The 21,972-nt window shown below is 34.5% G+C and overlaps 1 protein-coding gene across 1 annotated transcript in view; it reads left to right on the top strand.

Moving 5' to 3' along the window:
- Nucleotides 1-21,972, top strand: part of SPTLC2 (serine palmitoyltransferase long chain base subunit 2) — a 66,989-nt gene that overhangs the window by 31,270 nt on the left and 13,747 nt on the right. The window contains exons 3-9 of the mRNA XM_026664355.2: nt 2,320-2,474; nt 4,407-4,555; nt 4,737-4,861; nt 6,586-6,679; nt 8,979-9,084; nt 9,904-10,123; nt 13,490-13,616. Of these exons, the coding sequence (XP_026520140.1) occupies nt 2,320-2,474; nt 4,407-4,555; nt 4,737-4,861; nt 6,586-6,679; nt 8,979-9,084; nt 9,904-10,123; nt 13,490-13,616 (976 nt within the window). The remainder of the gene's footprint in view (nt 1-2,319; nt 2,475-4,406; nt 4,556-4,736; nt 4,862-6,585; nt 6,680-8,978; nt 9,085-9,903; nt 10,124-13,489; nt 13,617-21,972) is intronic.

Raw genomic sequence — 21,972 nt, 5'->3', positions numbered from 1 at the left:
TCCATATGTTGCAAGAATATTGGAAGAGCTCATGAGGAACTTCAACACAATACACGTGCACACTTCAGACACAAGAATACACTAAGGCAGAAGCTTGTCCACCCCAAGGATAAAACACCCACAAATTGAGCCAACGTGGTATATGACTACAATGCAGTGAGCCATGTGCAGATCTGTACATTGGGGAAACAAAGCAATTACTTCATAAGCGCATGGCACAACATAGGAGAACAAACATATCAGGACAAGATTCAGCAGTCCATCTGCATTTAAAAAACAAAAGCCGCTCTTTTGAAGACAGCAAAGTCCACATTTTGGGCAGAGGGACTGCTGGTTTGAAAAGAGGGGTCATTAGAGGCCATCTATGTCAAAATCGAACAGCCCTCACTCAACAGAGGGGGAGGGATACAACATCATCTATCTCCATTGTCTACAATATAGTCCTTTCAACAGTTCCAAGACTCCTCCAACACCCATTTGCATCACTCAGGTGATCCTGATGACACAGATAAATGTCCAGGTGATCTTAACAACTCTAAAAAAAATGCAAACTACCAGCTGTCTGCAAGGAATATAAATCCTTCTATTCCCCACCATTCAGTCAGAGCTGAAGAAGCTTCTTGGGTGAGAAGAAAATATCTTCCAAGAAAAACAAAGTCCAGTCAGCAGAATAAAGCTTAAGTCCAGTCAAACTTAGGGAATCTGTTTTCTATTATGAACTACTCAGAGCTGACATCAATATCAAAATCTTCATATTATTTTTTAAAAGAGACTTATGCTAGAAATGATATCAAGCCTTCAGGGCACCCTATTGTTCATGGAATATCTTGCTGCAGTATTACTGTAATATCAGTAAGGTGGTTTACAAATAACACTTAAAATGTCACATTTCAATTAATAGAGCATTTAGGAGAAGAGTCATCTCAGTTAGTTGCCTAGCCACTTTGAGAGTCAGCCATCTTAAAAGGAATTTCTGGGTGACAATTTGAAAAAAAGAGCTTAACTACCCTTCTAAATCTCCATATTCACATCCTGCATTTTTCATTCCTAAGGAAAATGGTTCTATTAAAATTGCATGACTACAAAATCCTAAAACTTGGGATCATTAGGGACCTCTAACTGGTGCCTCACTTGTACAGTCTCCAGAATGTCCTTCTTTTCATAGGCTTGGATTTGAGAAGCACAATTTGATTAGAATGAAAATAAGTCATGAATATTTTAGCATTGGACACTCATTTATGCCAAATTTGAATACACAGTAATGGTAAATTTCAGGTTGTATTCCAGATTCATGAATGAAATATTTTCTATTTTTGACAAATGCATGGTGGTACTTAGAAATGCAGTGAACTTTTGGGATGACAGTTTGCATGATACCCATTGCCTTCTAATCTTGATTCAGAAGATCTTAAACTCAAACCTATGATTGAAGGAGGGCAGATCCCAGGGGAAAAAAAAAGAATGCCAAGTACTGAGAAAAAAACTGGGATGTGTGTCTATGTGAAGTAAGAATATGGATACAAAAAGGAATAGGTCAGTGTACATAACCCAAGGATTCCATTGTGTCTGTATAATGCACAGAAAATGAAGAGCAAACAGAAAATACTACAAGTCTTAACATAGGAGTGACAACATTTCATTAACATTACTGAAATTTGGTGGGCTGAAAGAGTAGTTTAATTAAGAAGAATAGTCCAGACAAAGAAAGTGCTATTAAATGTAGAAAAAATGCACATATGTTGAGATCCAAGAATCTGAGCATTCAAGAGCATTTGACCAAGCATATAAAAAAGGGTTAGTTTTGTTTTGGGTTTTTTTTTTCATTTGAACTTAAATTGCTATACAAGTTAAAAGGAACAAAAGTAAATTGTGTTGCTTAAATTGGCTTTCAATACTAGGAGTGTCAAGCGGTATTGTAAACGTATTGTGTGCACATTTTAACCTGGGTTCACAAATGTGTGCTGCTGGAGGTAACCTCCTAGCAGATGAAGTATATCATCAAGTTGTATTTTCCAAGTAATAAGATTTTGAGAAAATCAATGCTGAAATGTCAAATTCTTTTTCAACATAAGGTACAAGCCAAAATATGTAGAAATGAGTTCAGTGGGTCAGCTCTTACTTATATAGCTAACTGTTATAAAAAGCCTATAAATAATTAATTCTTGAAGCTTCTCAAAATAAGGTTCTCATATTCCCTGAGGTTTGACTAATATAAATTCAATTATTGAATGAAAATCTGATAAATAAATCATCTATGGCTTCCAGATAATTTGCAAAGTTGAGTTACCATTTATATTAATGCACTTCTCATGTTTTTAGGACTTTGTTCCTCTGTACCAAGATTTTGAGAACTTCTACACAAGGAATCTTTACATGCGCATTAGAGATAGCTGGAACAGGCCAATCTGCAGTGTTCCAGGAGCAAAAATGGATATGTTGGAACGAGTTTCTCATGATTATAATTGGACATTCAAGTGAGTAAAAGGTTTTCAAAAGTTTGTAAGTAGCTAATCTTTAGAGGAATTGAACCAGTTGAATGGTTAGTTTTAGAGGTAGGCTATGTCCTCAGTTCAACTTTAGAATTGTTCCTGAATTTGGTGATATAATTTTCCCTTATGTTTCCTAAGGCCTCCTAGGAAGATTCCCTAGGAACAAGAGTTGTACCTCATGGGGCAGCATATTTCATAGTGTGCCTCCTTTCTAAGCTTCCTTCAGGTGGGGGAGGGATCTTTAGCAGGTGCTTTTCAGTTTTGGACAAATACAGAGGTCATGCTTGGTCTCCCTGACTTATCCTGGGGGCATTAGTCTATGAGAGGGGAACCAACATTTTTAATGGGCTTGAAAGCCTCATTTTATGTTTTGTAGTTATGTATTAATGAGTTTTCTGACAAGTAGTAAACAAGGAAAAAGGAAAGAAAGAAATCAAGGAAAAAACAAAACAATGTAAGGAAAAGAAGTTAAGAAAAATGGAAAATAAAGGGGTATAAAGTGACTATCAATATTCTTCATAATTTATCCTAATTGTAAAAATGTAAGTCACATATTCATTTTTATGCAAACAGTCCATAAGATTGCTTTTAGTCAGCAATAAATGTAGATAATGTTTCTGTCCAATAAAAGAATTTCTTGATTTCAGCAAAATCTGTCAACTTCAACCATTCCTCCATAGTGAGTGCTGCCAAACTTTTCCATCTTGGAAAACAAATAATCTGTTGTGATGATATATTAAAATAATCTTCCCTGGCTTTTTCTAATTGGTTGTCTTATTAATTCTAAAAGGAAAAGTTCTGGCTTCAATAGAATATTTATCTTTAAAATATTTTGTATCAAAGTATGTATTTGGATTTTTTTTTTTTAGTTTTTTGACATGTCCACCAAGCATAATAATAATGAGAGTAATCTCAAACTTGAGCAAATCCACCAGTTTTCTAATAGATCTTCTGCCCTTGCAATTATTTATTGGTGCTAAACAATCTGGTAGGACAAATACAACAGGAATTAATACTTTGTTTTTAATAATTGAAAGCTCCAATTTCTATTTGGAGTTGAAAATGATTTCTAGGTGGAATGGCATATCATATTTTTTTCAGATTGGCCTATGTTTAAGTAAGAGGTACAGCAAATAAAAAGTTCTAGATGTGGTAAGTAAGAGAACTGGCACTTGGGATCAGGAATAATTGTTTTATGATTTGGTGTTACAGTTAACATACTTTTAGACTGTTTTAATATACTTGTATATTAATATACTTTTAGCACTGTCCTTATAACAGCATTCACTGACTTTCAGATGCACTTCCTTTAACTTGATGCGGGATATCCTGCATGAGGAAGTGACAAATAAATGATAAACCAAAATCCTTGTGAACAGGAACATTTTGAAATTAATACAAAGAGATATCAAGCTATTTTAAAATTGCTGATTGATCTGATTTAATTCTTAAGAGAACTTCCATTTTTCAATGTGCACTCTGGCATTGTACTCATTTTATTTGCTTAAAGCCAATTATGTTAGAAGTGTTTTAAAAGCTATAATTAAAGATGCGCAATCAAATTGTGAAAAAGAGCAGAATTGCATAATTTGTCTTTGCTATTTCAACCTGGGCCTTAATAGGTTTTGGACAAAAGATAATGAAGATTTTGACTAGTTATCTTTTATTAGTAATGCCAATTCTTTCCACATTATATTATGCTATTTGAACTTCTTTATTTTAAAAAGTAGTTTTCGGCATAGCTTGGAATCTCTGCTTTCAGTAAATTGCTAGAGAACTAAAAACTCGATGCATTACATCTCCAATTCCTTTATTTTCTAAATGCATTATCTAGATTGCAGCCATTACTGATGGTTAATATAGTTAATACCATTGGTGCTCTCTATATAATTTTTTGTGTTTTTAATTAAAATATAGGTATACAGGAAAGATAATAAAAGATGTAATTAATATGGGATCCTACAACTATCTTGGATTTGCAGAAAACACTGGTGTTTGCACAGATTCCGTGTCTAAAGTTCTCTCACAATATGGATGTGGGGTTTGCAGTACTAGGCAAGAGATGGGTAAGTTCAGACAAAAAGCTTCTTCACCAAGGCTTCTCAAAATGTATTGCTGCATGTGCTTTCTTAATTTAGTTACTATAGTAGAATTCTTCTAATAATTCCAATATTTTTTATTCTTACCATAAAAGAAAACCTTTTGGGAATATGGTGGTATTTTACCTTACTTTTTTCATATTTACAGGAAACCTGGATAAACATGAAGAATTAGAAAGTTTAATAGCCAAATTTCTTGGTGTGGAATCAGTTTTGGCATATGGGATGGGATTTGCCACAAACTCTATGAATATTCCTGCTTTGGTTGGCAAGGTATGGCTTCAGGAAAAGGCACTGACCTGACCCTGTCTTTGCATGTCTTTGTCTCAATAAGTTGTTTAGAACCTTGTACTGTAGATCACAGTAATATAAATCACAATATTTTGATATAAATCACAATAGCTGAATAAATATTTATATATGTGTTTGATAAAAGAGAAGAATGAAAATTCCTGTATTTAATACAATTGTATTTAACAAATACAATTTGTTAACAAATATAGTTTCTCAGAGGAAAAACAAATTACTCTAGGAGAACTTATGCCACTATGATTTTAAAGAAGTAGCTTTTCAATATTTTAGGCTGCAGTGAGTCATGAAGATAGTGAGTTTTAAATAATTAAATATATTCATTGATTTAAAAAAATGATTGTCACCTAGTATCTGCTGGTAATCACATAAACATTTGGTTATAGAAAGTATCTGAATAAATTTGTACAGAATGTGGTCTATTTTTCGTAGTTTTGTTAGTCTCCCATTATAGCTTTCAAATATAACCAATATTATTTAATATCTCAAGTTAGTGAGAAGTGATGATAGCAGAAAAGACAACAGATCATTCATATAAAAAATCATTAGCAATATACAGACACTATGACTATGCCAAATACTGGTGCTGATTTTTAACTTTTAATATATCAAGGATTCTTCTTAACTTGGTATATTATTCTTTTTCTTTCAAATAGCATTAAATAAATTGAGAAATTTATAAAAGATGGAATATTCATTGATTTCTAAACATTCTGTCAGCAAAAGTGATCTAATCACTGCACTATTTTGCCTTCTTGTTACCATAAACTATAAATCAAGACAAAAATGCTGCTTATCTACCTTTGCATAAATGTATTCAGTCCTGTGAAAATGAACTAAATTAAAAATCCACCAGGGAATAATATCTGCAGTTATATTGCCCACAGTTTTGAGTATCTGTAGTTAATAAATACAGATCTGATCTTGTTATCTATGCAAAGGTTTTCATGTTTTCGCAGTTTGGGACATATGGTTCTTTTTTGGAGAAGGATTTTTAGAATATGGAAGGGGGTTGTAAGTGTGTGTGTTTTATGCATGCTCGAAACAGTAGTTGTCTGTTGTGCAGGCATAAAATATTTTTTCCAAGGTATCCACAATTTCATATGTGTATCGTGTTTCTCATATAATAAGGCCGGGTCTTATTTTTTTTGAACCCTGAAAATATGGCTAGGCTGTCTTTTCGGGGGTGACTTAATTCCCCCCCCCCTTGCATCTTTGGGTGGGCGGGTGGCGATGGCTTGGATGTTGACCTCGGCATTGGTGGGGCACTTCATATCGGGTTCAACGCAGGCAGCACCATATCCGGGTGTGCAACAAAAGTACTTCCTAACGGCAAGCCCTCCCACCATTCCCCCCCCATTTCACATGTTTTAATATAGGCCTTAATTTGGGGGGAGGGGCTTAATTTCATTTCATGCCTATAAAACATGCTGGGACTTCCTATTGGGGGAGGCCGTATTGTTGGAGAAACAGGGTAGTTGTTAAGCTAGAAAGAAATCCTGTGAGTAACAAGGGCCATTTATATTCTCTTGGTTGGAATATGTGGATTTGATTACATTACAGAAGAAATTTTGTTGTTGCTTCTAAGCTTTAGGCTTCAAATTAGATGGAAAAAGATTCTGGAGGACCACCAAGCTTTATCTGTATCTTTCTGAGCTATTTCTTTTGCATTATCTCCTTATATTCAGGGTTGTCTAATACTGAGTGATGAGTTGAATCATGCATCACTGGTCCTAGGAGCAAGACTGTCAGGAGCAACAATTCGGATCTTTAAACACAATAGTGAGTATTTAAGTTCTGCCAATATACCTGGTCACTTTTTAAAAATTGGAAGTATTATTTTTATTTATTTTACAGTATTGATAACTTGTCCAATCCTAGTAGAAACTGAATTGTATATTGCAAAATGAAAACCAGCAATTAAAACTATCAGTAAATAATTAAAATAATAACAAAAACCTATACATTACTTTAGCTATCATAAAACTAAAACAATTTGATTTCATTTCATTTTTAAATTTTAATTCAATTTTTAGAGCGGACTGCATACTGAAACAGAGCTTCCTTGGCTTTTTTACAAAATGCTAGCAGAGACAGTGCCATCTTAATTTTTTGGGGTCAGGGTTAGGGTTATGCTACTGAGAAAAATTACCACCTGCTGTCTGTCTATTGTATCTTACGAAGAGTGGAGGTCTGCTGCAAGCTTCTCTTGATGTCCAGATCTGAGACCAGGCATAATAAATTCTGGCAGGGCATTATTTGATATAGTGGGACACTATATCATAATAGTTTTTAAGGGAATGACTAGCACCATAACTGTTGGGCCCAAAAATGTATTGGTAATTGATGCAATAAATTCAAAATAGGTGTTACCCTAAAAGAGTTGATATATCAATAACTACTGGGTGTCATCCAAAGGCAGTATGTTTACATCCACAGCGAATAGTTCTTTGATGTTTCCGCAAGTATTCTTCAAAGATTATCTATAAATACATTAGAAACCAATAAGACATTGTACATCCTTGTCTTATCCCCCTGTTCACTGTTAAACCTCTTATAAAATACTTAACCCAGACATTATCTATTGGATGTAAAGCTGTGCTAGGAAAAAGCAAAGAATCAGGCTTGGTATCTTCCGGTTTTGTTTCTTCTTTATTGTGTCTCTCCCAACTCAGTTTTGATAAATAAAAATTAAGTTTATGATCAGAAGTTCCCTTTATTACATCAAAAATTTATATTGTAATTTATTACAATAAATTATGAGTGTGTAAATTAACCGTTATGAGTAGAATACAGATAAAAGGAAGTTCAATAATAATGGAATATCATAGCATATATGTCCAAATAATGCATAAAGAAACAAAGCCCATAAGCACATTAAATTATAAAAACAAATATTTTAAATAATTTTCACACTAGAAATATAGGCATTTCTCAAGCCATAGTAAGTCAAATTTTGAAGTTATGTGCCACCTTTTTACTTCTCCTTTGGCAATCCATTCATGTTGTCTAAAACATAAATTCAACCTGTCTTAATTGCCCTTGAATTTTACCTAACTTGTTTTCTTCTATGACTTTCTACTTTACAATGCTAAAGTCATATCTGATTACTGTTCAGTAGCTTTCCTGGTCTCTTTCCCTGGACAATCAGTATTGCTGTGCACAGTAAATCAATATTGAGACATTATGATACTATCTATTATCCCTGTGTTTATGTTGAGGTTCATTTCCTTACTGTGACTCATCTTGTACTGATCCTTTTTAAACTTTTCACAGTATCTTTCATTTTTACCATCTGAATACTTAATATTAACATAGAGATCTCATTGTTTACCTTTAATTCTGGTTAATTTATAAAATGATTTAAGAAGTCATGGTATCACTCAATAATTTTCTGCCTAATCCTATTTTTGCCTAATCAGAAATATATTTAATTCCCAGTGTGTTCATGAATTCACCTCACAATAGTTGTTTCTAATGTTTTTCCCTCTTGGATCAATTTAGACATTGCTCTACTGTATGCATACCTGATTCATTTTCCTCTATGGTTAACATGAAGTGGTAAAATGTTTAATTTCATTTGGACATATATAAATATCATAAATATAGATATGATTTTATTTTCACATGTCATTGTTCCTTTAATCCATATAAGAGAGTAAGGTTTTCTGAGTTACCAGTTGATCTAAACCAGCAGTCCCCACCTTCACAGCCTGGTGGGGGGAGAAGGGAACCGGCTTGTGCAAGCAGTGGGCCACCACACATGCATGTGTGTGTTGGCCTGCCAATCACTCAAGTCAAGCTGTGTATATGTATGCTGAACGGTTGCTTGTGCAAGTTGAGCTGCGTGTGTGTGTGTATCGGCCCGCTACTTGCACATGTCAAGCTGGTTACATGCGCCCTAGCTGCTGCTTGCACAAGTCGAGCTGTGCATCTGTGCGCCAGCGAACCTCTTGTGCAGCCTGGTTCTAAACAGGCCACAGCCTTTATCTAAATACATACTGCTATTGTGCTTTTTATTTCTGTTTCTGCTTTTACTCCCTTTCTGAAGTAGATTTGTAACTCTGCTCTTTGTGTATAGATATGCAAAGCCTGGAGAAGCTACTGAAAGATGCCATTGTATATGGCCAACCTCGCACACACAGGCCATGGAAAAAAATTCTCATCATAGTTGAAGGCATATACAGGTAACCTATCACACCATTCCATTGATGTTCACCATATTCATTTGTTCATTTCTGTTCTAAGGTAAAATGTAACCAAAAACAACATATAGGATTTTCACTACTTAATGTTGGCAGTGTCAGGATTCCTGATACTGCAAGTTGCCAGGCAGTTCTCTTTAATGTAGCAGTAATACACGTGCATGCCCCAAGCAGTACTAATATCAGTAAATCTACTTTTACTTTTAAGCTCTGCAGCAATGGAGTCTGTTTTATGTGCAGACACATGGACATTTTGGGAGGTCCTGGTGAAATGAATAAGTGCTTCAATATTTTCAACAAAAAGCAGGTTCTAAAACTTTACTATAAATCTAATCACATCTTTTTCACAAACCAAAAAATATACTGGTTTTGTTGAATTTAAAATGTTAAGTAACCATTTTTTTAAATGATGATATTAAAAGTCCTTGCCATGATTTGTAAAGCAGCTGACGTACTGATTCTTAAGCATCTGTTACATGAAAAGGTTTACCAAGTTCCCTGTCTATGTATAAACCTAATGCATATGGTTGCAAAATAGCCTCTCAACTTTTGGAAATAGATAATCCTACTCAAAATTTGATTTGTGGATTTTGGTCACTGGTGTTTCTTTTCCCAGTTGAGGCCTATGACTCCATGCCAGATTGCTACATATAAGACCTTCTGCCATTTTTTCATATAGAAGCAGAAAGGTGTGTTATGCATAAGTGTATCTACTGCAATGATTATTAGAAAATATTAGATGAACCGTTTTAAAAGATGATGTTGGAGATTCTCAATTTGATTTGTGCTTTTCTGTAACAGCATGGAGGGATCCATAGTCCGACTACCTGAAGTAATTGCTCTTAAGAAAAAATACAAATCTTACCTTTACGTGGATGAAGCGCACAGTATAGGAGCACTGGGTCCCAATGGCCGGGGTATAGTTGAGTATTTTGGTCTTAACCCTGAGGATGTGGATATTATGATGGGGACATTCTCTAAGAGCTTTGGAGCTGCTGGAGGATACGTTGGAGGCAAGAAGGTAAAAAATAGTTATTGAGAATTTGGTTAATTGTAAAGGGGGGAGGCTTCTAACTGTAATATTAGCAATTTACTGATTTTAGAATGTCGAAGCTGGCCATTAGAATTTCAGGTAAAAAGACTTGTTTCAAAAAAAAACTTTGCATAAGTTTATGGAAAAATCACAAAGAACCAGATAAGTGGTTTTGTACTATGCTGTTTTCTTTGTACTCTTGTCACAGTGTGTTCCTATGAAAAAATACATAACCCAACAAGTATTTATTTACTGCCAACATATTAAAATTTTAAAGCTGGAAGATGACAGTAGTCTATTCTAGCTGCTAGTTATCTTATTCCAAGAATAAAATATAAATATTGCTGTTCAAAGCTTATTTGATATTTTTGCTTTGATAAAAGTGTCTTCTTTTATATGTATCATGATAGTGATATTACCTACTCACTTTTAATACTGTATACTGTAGTGCATTATAATGAAATAAAGCCCTAGTACAAATTTCACATTTCAATGAAAACAAGACTTAATACTTCTTAACTATTCCTGTACACTTTGCTTTTCTCCTATCCTCATTTAACCATTGGCTTGTCATATTTTCAATTTTATGTGCTTTAGTTAACTTCTTTTATGGTTAGCCAAAGACCATACTATGTCAGCTCAGCAGCCCTTTCATACCAGTTCTTTTATATCGCATAACTTCAAAAGATGCATCCCATGAGGCTGCAGCTATCTAAAAGTTTGAACACTTTGGTGTTATCTGGAAAATTGATGTACAGAACATCAGTTACTTCAATCGTAAAAAAATATGGAAATTTCTTGTACGTTTTGACAGTAGTGAGAATGCTTTATTCATAAAAATGGAAAGATATTAATTCCCACAGTGGAAGAAATTAACTGGGTGTTTTTTTTCAATTTCATTGTACACATGTTGTGCATTGACAATAAAGGTTTGATTTAATTTGATTTTAATCAAAGACAAGAATATATCTGACTTTTTTCTATCTGGAAACCAGGAACAACTTCAGCCATCCACCATTCCAGCTACAGGTTAATTCCTTTGTATATTTCGGCGTATCTTTTTCCAAGACTGGATCTTGGGCCTGCCATCATCAACAGAGTACATTTAGAGCAAAAGCCCATTTGAATTTGTTGCTCAAACTAAAAAACCATAGTTATCCAGGGTCCCTAGTCCCATTAATCAAGGTTTATAAGGCTAAGGTTACCACAATGCTCTTGTATGGAGCAGAAATGTGGGGTCTTTACTCAACCACAGTCCTAGAACAAACACAGTCCCAGCATTTGAGATGTATTTTGGGTGTAGACCCAAGAACATCTGCTGCAGCAGTTAGAGCTAAATTGGGAATTTATACAATTCAGGCATTATCTAAAATTAGAGCTTATAACTACTGGTGCAAAGTTAATGAAATGGAGACTGATAGACTACCCAAATTATGCCTACTAGAGCAAATAAAACTACAATCGCAAATCTCCTGGATCATTAAACTAACAAATTTTGTAAGAAGCTGTGGTCTTCCTATCTATTGTGTAACAGGAGAACAATCTAAAAAAGAGTTGCCCAGAGAATTAAGGATATAGATGCACAAACTGATATAGCTATCCTTAGTAAGGTAGGTAACTTGAAATGGTTGAGTAAATACAAATGTACTTTCCAAGTAGATAGCTACTTGAAGTCACAACTCCCAAAATAGGGAGATATTCACGAGAGTGAGATTTGAACAGCTTGACACAATGGTTAGATATGGGAGATTTCATGCAATACCATACAATGAGCGTCTCTGCATTTGCGGAGCAACAGAGGTAGAGGTCCTGGCTCACATCCTATTTGACTGTTGCCTGTATAAGAGGATGAGAGACAGGTATCTTGGTCTATATATCAGACAAATGACCCACTGGGATACCCATATCAAAATAACTTACCTTATGTCCGGCCAGAACTTGAAAATAACATTTAAAGTAGCACAGTATTTAAACAAAATGATTCGGTTGAGATCTGCATATGTGGGATTGATTGGGGTAGATTGCAAGGGTGACTCCGAAATATATTATTATATTTTATCTATATCTTAAATTATTGTACATTATTACAATTTTATTTTGGATTGTATTTTATTACTATTTCATCTTAAATCGTATTTTGTCTAGATTTCATTTTAAATTTCATTTTATCAAATTCCATTTTAAATAGTATTTTATCAAATTTCATTTTGAATTGCTTTTATTAAATTTTAGTAACAAATTGTTGCTGGAACTTTGCACTTTTATATGGCCCAAGGGCTAATCAATAAAGACTTATTATTATTATCTGGAAACCACTTCTGGATTTTGTGCTTGAGTTAGAAAAAAATAAAGCCTTGACTTTGGGATTTACTGATTTATTTATTTATTTATTGCTACAGAAATGACTAGTAAATACTGAGCATATAAAGTAAGATGTTGAAGTTGTAATGTTATTTTATACTACTGTGCTGAAAAGAGTTGGAAGTTAATATTTTTCTCCTTTTTTTCCCTTCATCCTGCACTTTTCTATTTTCCCCTTTCCACTTTTCCCACTATTTTTAGTTTCAGTGGTATTATGTACTCTGATAAGTAATAAAATTATTTTTTTTTTAAATCTTCAATTGCTACAGTATGGCAATAGCACTTAGACTTACTGTCTGAAATTTTTAGAAATTATATTCAGCTAAATGTGCTTTGAATAATATTCTGTTGAAAGCACTATATAACAAATTTAAGATAGCTTCATACTTCAATATGCTTAATTCATATTAATGCCATATACTAGAAACTATAATAGAATTCAGCAAAGTGATGGCATACTTTGGATGGAGATCTGTCATGATTAATCATGGAAAATACAGAAATTGATCTATATACTAAGAACTCAAGTTCAAAATTCTTGGAAGTATTCTTCGTGTTTTTTTCTTCCTTTTGAATATATCTTGAAAATTGTCAAGACAACTTTGTACTAGAGTAGTCACCAGGAAGAAATTAATTTTGAATTATCCCTCACCTTCTTTTAGCATAAAGTTTTAAAATAATGAATACTGCATATGCAAAAATGCTATAAATCAAGTACATAATAATCTATTTTGTTAAATAGATTAACAATTAACAGTGTCTTGTAATTTTCAAAGTATTAATCCAGTTCTTCTATAGAATTCATTCCTAAAACCATTTGGCTAACTGCAATGATGGTGTGTTTTCACAGAACCTTAGTTAATACCATCAGCTAAGTGAATTATCTTATCACACCCTTCTTTTCTGTTCCAAGATACTATTTCAATAAACCAGTTCCAATTTACCTGTTATGAAGAATATATCTTCTAATATATGGTATATTTGCTTTACCAGGAGCTGATTGATTACCTCCGTGTCTACTCACACAGTACAGTGTATGCCACATCATTTTCCCCTCCAGTTGTTCAACAAATCATTGCATCAATGAAGTGTATTATGGGTGAAGATGGCACAACACTTGGTCAGTCATTACAGTAGTATTTTGTTTTGTTTTGTTTCTTGTATTTGTGCATAAGAAAACATATTTTCTAGCTTTGGCACAAATAAGGGAACAACTTTTTCCAGGAGCATGAAGAAAAGAATAGGTCTATATAAAGCATTTGAAAGAGGCACTTCACAAAGAATAATAAAATAAACTGCTCAGGAGGCTGCTCCCTGTTGCCTTTGCATCTGTCTCTCTGCATAGCAACTTCATTTTCCTGGCTGTTCAGCAGCAATATTGTCTGCATGTTTACCTGTGAGCAACTAAAAGGCAGCCTGCAAAGCAATTTTATGAGTCTTGCAAAGGAAACAGCTCCTTTAATGCTTCTAAGAGTGGTGCTTTAGTTGCACTAATATGTTTTGTAAAAGCACCTTTCAAATGCTTTGCTAAGCCTAGAAATAATTCATTAAATATAATGGATCCATCTTCTAACAATTGTACTATAAAAATTGATAGACTTAGATCTTTCAGAACATATACAAAGTACAGTCTCTTTTGAAATTGTATATACCAGTTGTCTTCACATGCTCTGTGAACAGGATACACAGGTGTGAAAACACAATTGGAAACAGTTTCTGAAGCCGCCATATATGAAAAGACATAGCTGCCTTAACAATTGAAAAAGAGGCATTTAATATACACCCTTATGAATTCCAAAGCTCTGTTTGCAAAAATGCTGCATAGCCTTAGTAATCAGGTGATTGCCTTGGGTATTAATGGAATGTGGAACTGAATATTCAAGTTTTTTTAAATGGATTCTGTGCCAAGATTAGAGATCGATTTAAGTAAACTAATGCACCTTTTACTAATAGAAACTGAAGTAACTTTGCCAGCTTTCAGACAATTTGAGTAGTTCTTCCTACCCAGCTATATTCAGGATGTTAAAAATACTTGATTCATATTAATAGGATTATATGGGATGATGTGTAAAGCACTGGATTTAACACAAGAGGCCTCTAAACTCACAATTTAATTAAAACTGTCCAAATTTTTCTATTGGCCACTAGATGGTACTATTTATGGAAGTTGTTAAAACTTTGTCTTAATCTTTTATAGAAGAGTCTTTTAGAAAAAGATACATTTATCCTTTTTATTTCATATAGATATAACTTGACATCATTGCCAGTTGAAGACAGGGTATCTCTTTTTTATGAAGAGGAAAACTTGATAAAAGATAAAAACTTTGATTTGATATATAAATATATTAAATATTTCTGTCATTTTGTAAAGGTTCATGATTGAATAGCCATGCTTAAGTTTACATGAAAAATATCCACCATCAGCTTGTGATGATTTGTCAATAAACTAAATTGAAGAAATAGACCGTCTTCATTGACACTATAGTGGTGTGCTTATATGTTTGTAGATAAGAAAATTCAATTTGAGTTTTTCAGATTGCTTCTAAAATGTATCTGGAAGGTTGCCATTGATATCTTATTAGAACCTTTAGAATTGCAGTCACAAAAATTTGGTGAGGTAATTTGCTTCAGATGGTTTTTAAAATAGCAGTTGTGCCACTTTATCAAATAATATAATGTTCTTAAATTTGCTTGGTCAATAAAATTATTTCTTTTTTATTTACATAGTTGCCCATCTCAAGTATATGACTGGATAGCTCATAAAGTTAAAACATAAAATATATAGAAATATTAAAATAAAGCATAGCAGCTTATCATAAAAAACCTCCAACATAACCAAAATGGGCTCTGACCCACATCTTAGTCCAGGGGTGGGATTCTACCGGTTCGGACCGGTTGTATAGAACCAGTTGTTATGATTCTGCGCAGTTCGGTGAACCGACAAATCGAGCCCGTGGCTGGCCCCGCCCCTCTCTGCCCGCCCCGCCCAGTCAGTCCTTATCATGCATGCGCAACATTGCGTGCATGCCCGATATCGCTGACTGCGTTCTTTCCCGCCCAGTCACTCTTAAGGTTTTTTCTTCCCTTCCCAACGATCAGATGTTCCTATGATCAGCTGTGCTGGAATTCCCCTCGCTTACTTACTGCTTCACCCAGGAGGCTTCCTTGAGGCCCAGGAAGCCAAAAAATGGAGGGAAGCCACAGCACACCCCCCTCCATTTTTTGCCTTCCTGGGAGCAAAAGCGCCCCCCATCAAGTGTCTCCCTTAAAGCCAGAAGGCCCCAAAATGGAGCGCAGGGTGGGGCTGCGCCCCCCCAGGCTCTATTTTTTTCCTTCCTGGGCCCCAGGGAAGCCTTCTGGGATCAAAAACACCCCCTCAGGAGGCTTCCCTGAAGCCCAGAAGGCCCAAAACATAGGAGGCGGGTTTGCTGAAAAAAACAACCCACGCCCACCCAGTCACATGGCCATGCCCACCTAGCCATGCCTATCAAACCAGTTGTTACAAAATTTGAATCCCACCCCTGTTTTAGTCCCTAGGTTCAGACACACAACTAGGTCTTCAAAGCATTTTGAAAAGGCCAGCTGGGTGGGTGTGGTATTAGGGGCTACAGGTATTACCCAAAGTAAGGGTAAGTTAAGTAAATCTATCTTTAATTGTCAGAAACTGGCTGAAAAGTTTGCAAATGGTAATCACATGACCCTGGGATGCTGTAACTATTGTGAATACATGCTTGTTGCCAAGCACCAAAAATATTGATTACATGATTCTGTAGATAATGCAACAATTGTTAAGTGTCACTGCAAGAACCAGTTATAAATAACTTTATTCAGTGCCGTTGTAACTTTGAACAGTTGCTAAGTAAATGGTTGTAAATTGAGGACTACCTGTATGCTACACAAATTCATCTGTCAGAGTAATCAAATTGCTGAGATTTTGTAGCATTTACAGTACATATAAAGCAGGATGAGATATGAAATATGTTTGAATGTAAGTATTGAGATGTGTATATAAAGTTGATTATAATATTTTCAGTACTTGGACTTTCAAATCTTGTTACACATTGGTTTTGTAACCTTTCCCGTATATGATTAAGTACTTTAGGTAGGCTTCCTATTATGGGAATAGATAATCGGTTTGTCTGATCAGAGTTTTGATCAGATCTGCCTGTTAGAATTTTTACATTCTTCATGAGGAGAGATTCTGGGTAGGCTTCTTGACCATTTTCTTCATAAGCTATATGAGCAGTTGGTAGCTTTTTAAACTTGAATACATCACTTATTTTCAATGTCTGTAGCATGTTGCTAAGTATTTATAATTATTCCAAAAAAGATCCTCGGCCAAACAGGATGTTGTTAATAGAAGACATATGGAAAGAACACACATGCTTCAGAAAACAACATTTCCAGAATAGGACAAGAGGTTAATGAAGAATGAATAGTTGTAATTAGGTGACAGCACATGCAGTTTGGAAAGGGGACAGTAGCTTCCTTTCTTTTATTTCTTATTGTTTGTTTCAAGAAATCTTTCAATTCCCATTAGTGTTTCTGTCTAGCACTCATAATGATAATCCCCAGGCATTTGTCTCAAATAATTCGTGTAATTTAAGGATATAGTTTCTGACAGTTTTGTATCTTAATTTTGCAATTGAGCATGAATTGGTTTATATACAGGTGCTATGTTCTTAAAACCTGTTTCCACATTTTTTATAGTTAGCATATTAGATATTGCTCTCCAGTAACATGTAAGTTCCTATTTTCAGAATTCATAAGTGCAAACAGCCCCCACCCAACATGTTTTCTAACATTTAACTTAAAGTAAAATACACATATTTAGACTACCATAGTAAGGCCTCTTTTAAGACAAATTAACTATTTATATGAATGTTCAATTGACCCCAAAAAGAACTGAAATATGGAGAAAATATGGTTTCTTTGTAGAAGAGATGTTAATTAAAGCCTTGAGTGCTAGAGAAGATTGATTATACAGGTTGAAGGGAATTTAAAGTAAACAATGTGGGACACATTTTATGCATAACTTCAGATAGGGATCTGAAAAAGAGGAAAATATTGGTCCAAAGGTATTGTGTACATTTTTAAAAAATCACTGGATTTATTTTCTTTTACTCAATTCATGGACTTAATAATTACTAAATGAATTTAAATGGCAATGTTTAATATTTGCAAACTTTAAATAATGGCAAAAGGTAGTCCATAACTCAACCAGGGTTGCCTGTCTTAACTATAAATGATTATAAGTAATCTAAAAGAATGTAAATATGATGTGTGGTCAATGCTACACATTAATCTGCTTGAATGAATGATATTTTATTATATAAATATATAGACCAGATTCATTGCTTGCTTAGCTATGGCTTGTTAATCATAGGTTGTAAAATAAACCTTGGATTTGCTAGGTTCATCTATCACCTAAGCTATGAATCATTGTTTATCAACCACAAAGGTTGATAAGCAACTGTATAAATATTTTAACTTTGTACATTGCATTATCCTAACCAACATCACTCAAAGAACTTGAAAGAGTGGGGAAGGAAAAAACATCCCATTTCTTTTCTCATTTGGAAATACAAAAGGGTAGAATTCACGGTGTAAGTTCCCATATGTATAGTAGAAATGTGTAAACTACCAAGAGAAGATTAGTAGTAAATTTTTTGAGAAGCAGATGTGAGTATGAAGTATAAATCTGCCTCATTTTGAGTCAGCCAGTTGATCCATTTAGGTTTCTAGTGCTTTCCTCTGACTGGTGACAATCAATAGATAGGTGGCTGTCTTTTGTGATGAAAATGTGTCCATGATCTAGTTTTCAGTGAGGATTTAGGAAACATATCATTTGTTTATTAATCATGTTAGCTACTTCTGAATCACAGTCCTCCCTTGCTTTCTTTTCCCAACCCAATCCATATTTCATCATAAGCAAATTCATCTGTTCCACCATTATAAATCATGGTGGTAGGTGGCAGGGACTGCATAGCAGTGGAAGAATCAATGGCTTCCCCTTTCCCTTGCCCAGTGAAGTTACTCCCAAGTATTTTTATATTGTTGATCTAGTCCTTCTGCTCTAGTTCACTGTTTTTTAGATAACTTTTACTTTATGGCTGGACAACTCTACAGCAAATTAAATGGACAGTCTTCAATATCAGTTTTATTTGAAAAAAAAGTATATGGGCCCGACATTAGTTCTTCAATATCTGAAGCAAATAAAATTGCTGTAGGTAGGCATTCAGTGTTTTGAATTATGTCCATTTGCTCAGAAAAAAGGACAGCTATAAGCTGGAGATAGACAAAATTATGAGCAATGTTCTTATGTCCAATAAGTGGACGTTCCATGATTTACCATGCCCATTGTAAGAGCAGACTCCCTCGCCCCAGACTGTTTTGTAAGGACATTGACAAGGCTATCAAGACTCCAAATTGGCTAATTAGGCCTCAGAGTTTGAAGTCTTTTGAATTATTTCATGGCATAATTTCTCTCTTGAATAGACTCTTAAAATGCTACAGTTAAATTCAATAACTTTTTAATCAAGAATCTGGAAACTTGTTAGGTTATAAAATATGTGGATTCTTCTGGAATAATGAATCCAAAAGGTTGTTTAGTTGACAAAGCAAAATTGTATATACAATTTAATTTAATTTGTTCCTAATATGGAAATTAAGTTATTTTTCTCTTCATTATTTATACATTATTTTCAAAAAGCTAAGAATGTTTGGTTGTACCATAATTATTTCTCTTTTGAATTTGCTCCAATAACGCAATTGTTAATAATAGTGTTGAATTATCACCTTGGGAACTCAGAGACCAGTCAAAACTAATTTGAACAGAGCAAACTTTTGCTGTTGTTGTTCCTGACCTCAAGAATCCCAAGCTGTGCCAAAGAGCTGTTGGGAAAACAAATACTTTGTAGGTCATAAAGAGTTTCCGGCTTCTCCTCAGGGGACTGACAACTTTAAAACATCACTTAGTGGGGCTGTGGTTCTGGCAGGGGGTCTTTTAAATCTAACAGACTGCTCCTTCCCTTGCAGTTCCTTGAGGGTTTAGTGGCTTTTGGGAAGTTCTCTTTGTTTGGTCCAGGTAGAATGTTTTAATCCTTACAGAGGAATGTTCAGAGATGCTGAGCTCATAGGACTTTTCACTTCGATATTTAGCAGGGTTTCAAATGTATTGGTAGTTCTGAAACACTCTCTGAAAATGTTAAAAATATTGAAAAAATTGTCTGTGTGTAAAGAAAGTGGCAAACATCTGTATTCCTGTAAGAAGGATAGTGTTTGAACCTATGCTAAATGTCAAATGACGAATTTGTTTGAACAAATGAACTCAACTTCAGTCAGTATCACCACAGATAGTATCATTCCAAAACATTTGGACGAACCAAGAAGTTACTTTTTCTGAAAATAAATGAAAAAGTTGTCTGCATTATCAAAACTGTAGACTTGATTTTAAAGCAATAACAAAACAACTTTCAGCCTTATTAGTGATCAGATCTTATTTATTCATCCTATATTTTCTGCAAGTTTTTCATAGTAAATTATAGTTCTTGATTTTATATGAATGCTGTTTTATTTTAAAATAATGTGATCTATTTCTTATCTAAGATAGCTTTATGCCCTTCCAGTTCTGCAGTAGAAAACATTTTAATTAGGATGTTTGGATTTATTGAGTTGCTTAATATTGTGGCTCTTTGCTACATTAGCCTTGGAAAAAATTGACAATAATAAGCAAGTTTTAAAGCCCTAAATACAACAGAAAAATCTTCCTCCTTTCTGTGATAGTTACCAAACAATTACCAAAATCCTTTTTTTAGTAAGTCTGGATTCAAGAAAATAATTAGCACTATTGATTTCCCTAGGGGGAAAAAAGTGGCAGATTTGTGGCAAATATGTTCCACATTGACAGGTAAAGCAGTTAAATTGTGTAAGTTGGCATTTAAGATGTTTCATTTCTCTGTCTTTGATATAGACATAGGCATATGTATGCTGAAAAACATTAGTGCCTTATTTTATCTGTGTACCAATATGAATTGTACATATTATACGTTTGTATAATATTCCAATTTGAGTGGCTAAAGTTGTGTTAATAAAATGCAAGTGTAATGTAGGATTGTGTACAAAATCATTGTGCTGAGTAAAGAAAATGACATTTCAGAGAAAGAGTTTAATTTTTTAAAGCTTACCACTAAATTCAAGAAACCCGAATACAAGAAGAATATGTGTCTATCACAACATTATTAAATTGTAGGTTACTGTCCAATCCAGGGATGGGCTTCTAAAATGTTAGCAAAGTGACATGTGCCTGGTTGCTGGGTGGGTGTGGCCATGATGGGCATGGCATTGGACTCCTGTATCATGGCGGGAGTTGTTTTTGCCCTCCCCAGGCTCCGGAGGCTCTCTGGAATCCAGAAACAGGCCCATTTCTGGCTTTCCCAAACTTCCAGGAGGCCCGTTTTTCGCCCTTCCTGAGCCTCTGTGCGTGCCCTGCACTTACTTGCATCCAGAATGGGCCATGTGGGGACTCCTGGGAGGGGCGGGGAATCTTACCTAGGGGCTCTCCCAAATCCCTGTGAACCCCCAGCAGCCCACTCATGAACCAATCCCTTATTTCATCTTGGAAATACATTCCGTTATCAAATAATCCAAATGCCAGTAAAAAGCACAAAAATTGTAAAGAGTACAAGGAATGGCCTTGGAGGACAATGGGAAAACCCATTACCAAGAATACAATCATACAAATGTGGTTTAGGATAATTCCAAGAAACTAACTGATTTCTTAGTTATTTCTTTTTACTGATCTATAGTATAAAGCTGACATGTATATTATACATGTCCATAGAAATGGCTCTTAATATCTCCTTAATGCCCTTTCAGTCTATGTATATACAGCATAGAAACTTTCTATGTATCATGTAGTAATATCATAGCAGGTTGAAGGGAGAGTGGAGATCATATTATTACTTATCTTGCTTAGTTTTTATTTTGTTCTTTCAAATAAATAAACAGAAAAAATCTTTTTTTAGGTCAGGGATCACAAACTCATGGTTTTCAGGTCACATGTCACTCATTTTCTACATCGCGGTGAATCACTACATTCTCATAATCATCTAGTTCAGACTTCAGTTATGCTTTTGTTTAGTGTTTACATTATATTTTGAAGGTGTTAATTTTGAAAAACAGCTGCACTGTAATCTGGTTCTCTAAATTGCAACAAATTTAACTATTTTCCCAGTATTTAGACTAATTGTCAGCTTTCAGCCCATAATAATTTGACATTTGAACAGAATCTTGTAATTGAAATCCATTCATAAATGTTTTGCATTCTGCACTAAAGGAGATCAAGGTTGACATACATGACATTCCATCAAATATTTCAAGATTGTCATCCATCTCCTTTTATTCTTTTTTTTATCAAGGCTGAATATCTGTAGCTGCTACAAATTCTACTTTCCACTTAGTTTCTAGTATTCTGA

This window comes from Notechis scutatus, chromosome 1 (genome assembly GCF_049901735.1).
Source record: "Notechis scutatus isolate UNSWTSFEM ecotype Mainland chromosome 1, rNotScu1.2, whole genome shotgun sequence".
NCBI lineage: Eukaryota > Metazoa > Chordata > Lepidosauria > Squamata > Elapidae > Notechis > Notechis scutatus.
This window is presented reverse-complemented; position numbering and strand designations above follow the sequence as displayed.